This window comes from Pristis pectinata, chromosome 27 (assembly GCF_009764475.1).
Source record: "Pristis pectinata isolate sPriPec2 chromosome 27, sPriPec2.1.pri, whole genome shotgun sequence".
Lineage (NCBI taxonomy): Eukaryota > Metazoa > Chordata > Chondrichthyes > Rhinopristiformes > Pristidae > Pristis > Pristis pectinata.
In genome coordinates, this window is record NC_067431.1 from 25,359,660 (window position 1) to 25,365,659 (window position 6,000).

Sequence of the window (6,000 nt, forward strand, 5' to 3'; positions counted from 1 at the left end):
TAGAGGGAAATGGGTCAAACGCAGGAAGTTGGGACTAGCTGGGTGAACACTGTGGTTGGCATGGACTGGTTGGGCCAAAGGGCCTGTATCCCTGCTGTATTCCTCTGAGTCTAAGAAACATTAAAACAGATTGTAAGGACTTGTACAGGTATATAAAAGGGAAAAAAACTAGTAAGGCTGAATACGGGTCACTTATGGACAGAAGTGAGAGCATTTATAAGGGGGAATAAGAAAATGACAGATATTAAACAAATACTTTCTGTCTTCACATAAAACTAAAAAAGCCTGCCAGAAATAATGGAGAACTAAAGATTTAGAGAGACTGAGCAACTAGTAGATAAGGGTGATTAAGAAGGTCTGTTGGATACTCACTTCATTAGGTGGGGCATAGAATATAAGAGCAGGGAGGCTACGATGGAACTGTATAAAATATTAGTTAGGCCACAGCTCGTCTCGCTGCTGTGTACAATTCTAGTTGCCACGTTATTTGAAGGGTGTGATTGCACTGGAGAGGGGGCAGAGGAGATTCAACAGTACTGTGCTGGAACGTTTCAGCTACGAGGAGAGACTAGATAGGCTGCTTTTTTCTTCAGAGCAGAGAAAGCTGATGGAGCACCTGATTGAGGTATGTGGAATTATGAGGGGCATGGATAGGATAATCAGTGTGAAACATTTTTCCTTGGCAGAGGTGTCTATAACCAGAGGGCATGGGTATCAGGTAAGGGGTTGGAAGTTTAGAGGGGATTTGAAGATGATTTTGTTCACCCAGAGGGTGTTGGAAATCTGGAATATACTTCCTGAGGGGGACAGTGTGGATGAGGACCCTCACTGTAAATGTTTTGAGAGCAGCATTTGAAACACCAAAGCATTCAAGTGCTGGAAAATGGTATTAGTGTAGATTGGTGTTTGAGGGCTGGTACAGACACAGTGAATCAAAGGACCTGTTTCAATGTTTTGACTCTTATGACTGAAGGAGGCTTATATTTCAGGAATGAATGCAGGAAATGCAATTGTTATACATTTCGGCCTGGTGCAAAAATGCAAGAAGAAACACAACTCTGCTGTGTCTAACAAAAGATCCAAAGAAGAATCATCTAAAATAACTGAAGTAATAAACCTGAGTAAACCAACCCTGACAAGGGTGGCTAAATGTTAACATTATACTCTCCACTGTCACACCTTTTAATGAAGTTCCCAGTCTATCATCGCCAACTCAATTGTCATAGCTTCATAAGTTCCTTTGTTTAGATTTAGGTCCCAGTTAAGATTTCCATCTTAATGAAGAATTCTATCCCATTATGTTCACACTATTATAGAAGTAACATCAGGAAATTTAGTAGTTGTAAGACACTCAAGCAGAACTTTAACAAAGGGAAATCATGTTTGACAAATTTATTAGAGTTCTTTGAGGATATTACAAACAGTTTGGATAAAGGTGAACAGGAGGATGTGGTGTATTTAGATTTCCAGAATATGTTTAATAAGATGCCATATAAAAGATTACTGCACAAGATAAGAATGCACAAGGTCAGGGTAGTATATCGGTATGGATAAGGGAGTGACTTAACTAATGAAAAACAGAGGGTCGGTATAACTGGCTCATTTTTCAGATTGGCAATCAGTAACTAGTGGGATACTAGTTCAGTGTTGGTGCCCCAACTATTTGTAATCTATATCAATGACTTGGATGTAGGAACCAAGTGTACTGTTCCCACATTTGCTGATGATGCAGAGATTGATGTGTTAGCAAGTTTTGAAGAGGACACAATGAACCTGCCAAAGAATATAGATAGGTTAAGTAAGTAGGCAGTTAGTTGGCAGATGGAGTATAATGTGGGAAAATGTGAAGTTATTCACTTTGGAAGGAAGAATGAAGAAGCAAATTATTACTTGCAGTGTGCTGGAGGAACTCAGCAGGTCAGGCAGCATCTGTGCGAGGAAAGAAATTGTTGACGTTTTGGGTCGAAATGCTGCATCAGGTCCTGATGCAGGGTTCCAACCCAAACTGTCAACAATTTCTTTCCTCCCACAGATGCTGCCTGACCCCCTGGGTTCCTCCAGCACTTTGCTTGTTGCTCCAGATTCCAGCATCTGCAGTCTCTTATGTCTCTAAATTATTACTTAAGTGGAATGAGACACTAGATGGGGGCAAGATGCTGCATTGAGTTCCAAATCTCAAAATGCAGAATGAAAAGTCAGAACTTTATGTTGTTTGTAGTTACTATGATAGAAAACTGATGCATAAATTCTCAGTTATTTTCATTTTCGCAAATTTTATTGAAATTTGAGTATGCGAGTCATTAAACTTCTAGGCAATGCATAAGCCTCTGAGAGGTGTGTTGCACGCAAGTACTCAATTGCTGAAATTCACAGGATTAATGTTCTTTCCGTTGTAAGTAATTGTCATTGGATAGAAGTCAGTAATGAAGTCTCCCTCTACCTGGTAGTGTAGTATATGGGAATCTCCAAAGGTTCCCACTGGAGATTAAATAAATTGAGGAGCTCATTAATATACATACATCTTAGAAAGGTGATGGTCTTTGTAACTCCTTTATTTATTTTCCTTTCACAGAGTGAACTTCCAGAACCCGAACAGGATAATGGGGGAACTACAGAATCTATCAATGAACAAGATATGAAATGGACTGACTTAGCCTTGCAAAACTTGCACGAAAATACCCCATCTGCAGGAAGCTAGTTACTGACAGCATTGATACCAGCACAGCAACAAAGCTTATTTCTATATTCTTTCCAAGAGGCAGGTGCCAGAATTTACTTTCACTTGAAGGCTTACTGCAAGCTTAATGTCCATTATCATTGAAATGAAATTACAGACATGGCGTATCAAAGCAAGAATTATAGAGCCTCAGTTAATAGTCTTTATAGACAATTAATAAGAGTGGAAAAGTTTATAATTTTTACTCATTAAAGAAGAAAGTTTGTATTCATCAAATAGAAGTACTGGTGGAGTATCTCACTTGCAAGCAGTGGTGATGTGCCAGCAGATTAATTCCATCAATGGCTGATATCTGTTACTTCCACATTTTATAAGGACCACCCATTGTACAATCCTGGCACACAAATCATTTCATGTGATTTATAACTAAATTTGTAAATAATTAATGCTGTTACTGATCTTACAAACATTAAGCTTTCAATAATTTCTTTCTGTCTATTTTAACATTTCCCAGCAGTAAATTGAATCTAGTTCAATAAAATGTACTGGAAATATATATCAAAATTAAGACCATTGTTGTGGGACCTCTGATGGATATACTAGCATTGGAAGCAGTCCAGAAACAATCTACCGTGCTAATTTCTGACGTGAGAGGGTTCCCCTGTCATGAATGGCTAAAAAGTTTGACCTATATTCTTTGGAGTTCAGAAGAAAGAAGATCATCTTATTGAAACATAACATCCCAAGAAGGTATGGCAAGGTAGATGTTGAGATGTCTCCACCAGAGCGAGAGTCTTGAATGAGGGTACACACCTATAAGATAAAGAGGTGATTGTTAGAACTAGGATGTATGAAAATTTCATCTTGCAAAGTGTGCTGAATCTCTAGAATTCTCTACCCCAGTTGATTATGGGGTCATACAGTATGAAATAAGCCCTTGGGCACACCATGTCCATTGCCACTTTCGAGTATCTATCTATACTAATCCCATTTTCCAGCACTTGACCTATAATCTTCTCAGCATTTGTGATTCGAGTGCTTGTCTTGACACTTACTAAATGTTGTGAGAGTCTCTGCCTCCACCACCCCTCAGGCAGAGTGTTCCAGATTCTAACCACCTACTTTTTCTCAGATCCCCTCTGAACTTCTTACCTCTTAAACCTGTACCCTCTAGTTTTAGATACTCCTGCTCTGGGGAAAGTTTCTTACTATCTACCCTATCTGTACCCCTCATTTTTCTCTCTCTCAATCAGGTCCCCTTTCAGCCAAGACCATCTCTCCTACACTCCATTCCAGGCAACATCCTGGTGAATCTCTCAAGTGCAATATATCTTTCCTATAGTGCGGTGACCAGAACTTCACCCAGTACTCTAGCTGTGGCCTAACCAATGTTTTATAAAGTTGTACCATAACCTCTGTGCTTTTATACTCTACGCCCTGGCTAATGAAGGCAAATATTCCAAATGTCTTCCTAACCACCTTATCTACCTGTGCTGCCACCTTAAGGGATCTTTAGACTTACATGCAACCTCTATCTCTTCTTCAATGTTCATTGTATACTAGTTTTTTTAGACATCATTAATGCAACACCTCACTCTTAACAGGATTAAATTCCGTCTGCCCTTGGTCTGCCCATTTTAGCAACTCATCAGTATTGTCCTATAACCTAGGAGTACCCTCCTCGCTTCCAACAAAACCACTAATTCTCATTCATCTGAGAACGTGCACCCACATCCAAATCATTAATAAATCAAAAACAGTAACGGTCCCAACACCGAATCCTGTAGTACACTTCTGGTCACAGGTTTCTAACCACAAAAATAATCCCACACCATTGCTCTCTGTCTCCTATTACCAGGACAATATTGGATCCAATTTGCCCTAGATTCCATCAGCTCTAACCATTTGGACAAGTCTCCCATGTGGGACCTTGTCAAATGTCTTACTGAAGTCCCTGCAGACAGCATCAACATGCATCCCTCATCAATATACTTGTAACCTCTGAAAAATTCAATCTGCCATTTACATTCTTTGCCTCCTTTGTTCAACTCTGAATATTCCTTGTTATCCATAACTTCTTTGATTAGTTCCTACCTTTTACCTTGCAGGCCGACATTGGCCGTGAACTCTCACCATTTCACCTTTGAATGATGTCTATTCATCAGATATAGATTTACTTTCAAGTAGTTTCTCCCAGTATACTTTTCCAGGTCCTGTCTTCTAATCTTGAAATCAGGCTTCCCCAATTCCCTTAAATTCTAATCTTTATCCTTTTCCATAACTACCTTGAAACTTAGTAGGGTTAAGATCACTATCTCCAAAATGTTCAACCACTTACCCAGCTATATTCTGTAAGATAAAGTCCAGTACTACCTCCTCTTTAGCAGGACTATTTATATACTTGTTGTAAAAACTCTCCTGAAGTCACTTGCAAAATTCCACTTTTCTAGGCAATCCCAGTTCATACTGGGGAAGTTGAAATCCCCTACTACCACACCCCCACTCTTCTTACACCTCTGTGTGATTTGCCTACATATCTGCTTCTCTATCTTCAGTGACTGTTAGGAAGCCTGTGGTACACCCCCCATAATGTGATCACCACCTTTATTCTAAGCTCTACTCAGATGGCCTCATTTGAAGAACCTTTGGTATCTTCCCTCATTACTGCAGTAATCGACTCCTTTATTAAAATTACAATGCCTCCACCATTTTACATCTCCCCCCATCAAGCCTGAAGGTTCTACACCGTGGAATGCTGAGTTGCCAGTCCTGCTTATTAACTCCCCTTTGATTTCTTTTTTGCCACTCACCTACACTGCAGGGTTAGGTTAATTAGCTGCTATAAATTACAAGGCAATTTTATATTAGCTAATTAACCTTCCAGCATGCTTTTTAGAATGTGGGATGAAACTGGAGCACCTGGCAGAAGCCCACGTGATTATAGGGAGAATGTACAAGCTCCTGTCATGAGTATATCACGACACTAATGGGTAGGCAGATCTAAAGCTTCACTAGCTTTACGCTGAGACTGTCAGAACAGATGGGAGCAGGAATAGGCCATCCAGATCTCAGAGGCAGCTCTGAACATGGCTGATCTTCAACCTTAGTGTCATTTTCCAGCACAACCTTCACATCCCTTGATTCTTTTAATGCCCAGAAATCTATTGATCTCGTTTTGATTGAACACAGTGACTGAGCATCCACAGCCCTCAAGGATAGAAAATTCAAAGGTTCACCACTGTCTGAGAGAAGAAATTTCTTGCTAACTCAGCTCTAAATGGCTCGCTCTTTATTCTGAAACCGATTTTTGGTTCTAGACAGCC

General features: G+C 39.9%; 1 protein-coding gene across 4 annotated transcripts in view; it reads left to right on the forward strand.

The window, feature by feature from the left end:
- LOC127583735 (anaphase-promoting complex subunit 13) overlaps window positions 1-3,245 on the forward strand; it is a 35,830-nt gene extending 32,585 nt beyond the window's left edge. For all 4 annotated transcript variants that reach the window (XM_052040025.1, XM_052040024.1, XM_052040026.1 and 1 more), the window contains one exon: window positions 2,573-3,245. In XM_052040025.1, coding sequence (XP_051895985.1) covers window positions 2,573-2,698 — 126 coding nt within the window. In that variant the 3' untranslated portion in view covers window positions 2,699-3,245. The remainder of the gene's footprint in view (window positions 1-2,572) is intronic.
- The last annotated feature ends 2,755 nt before the right edge of the window (window positions 3,246-6,000 follow it).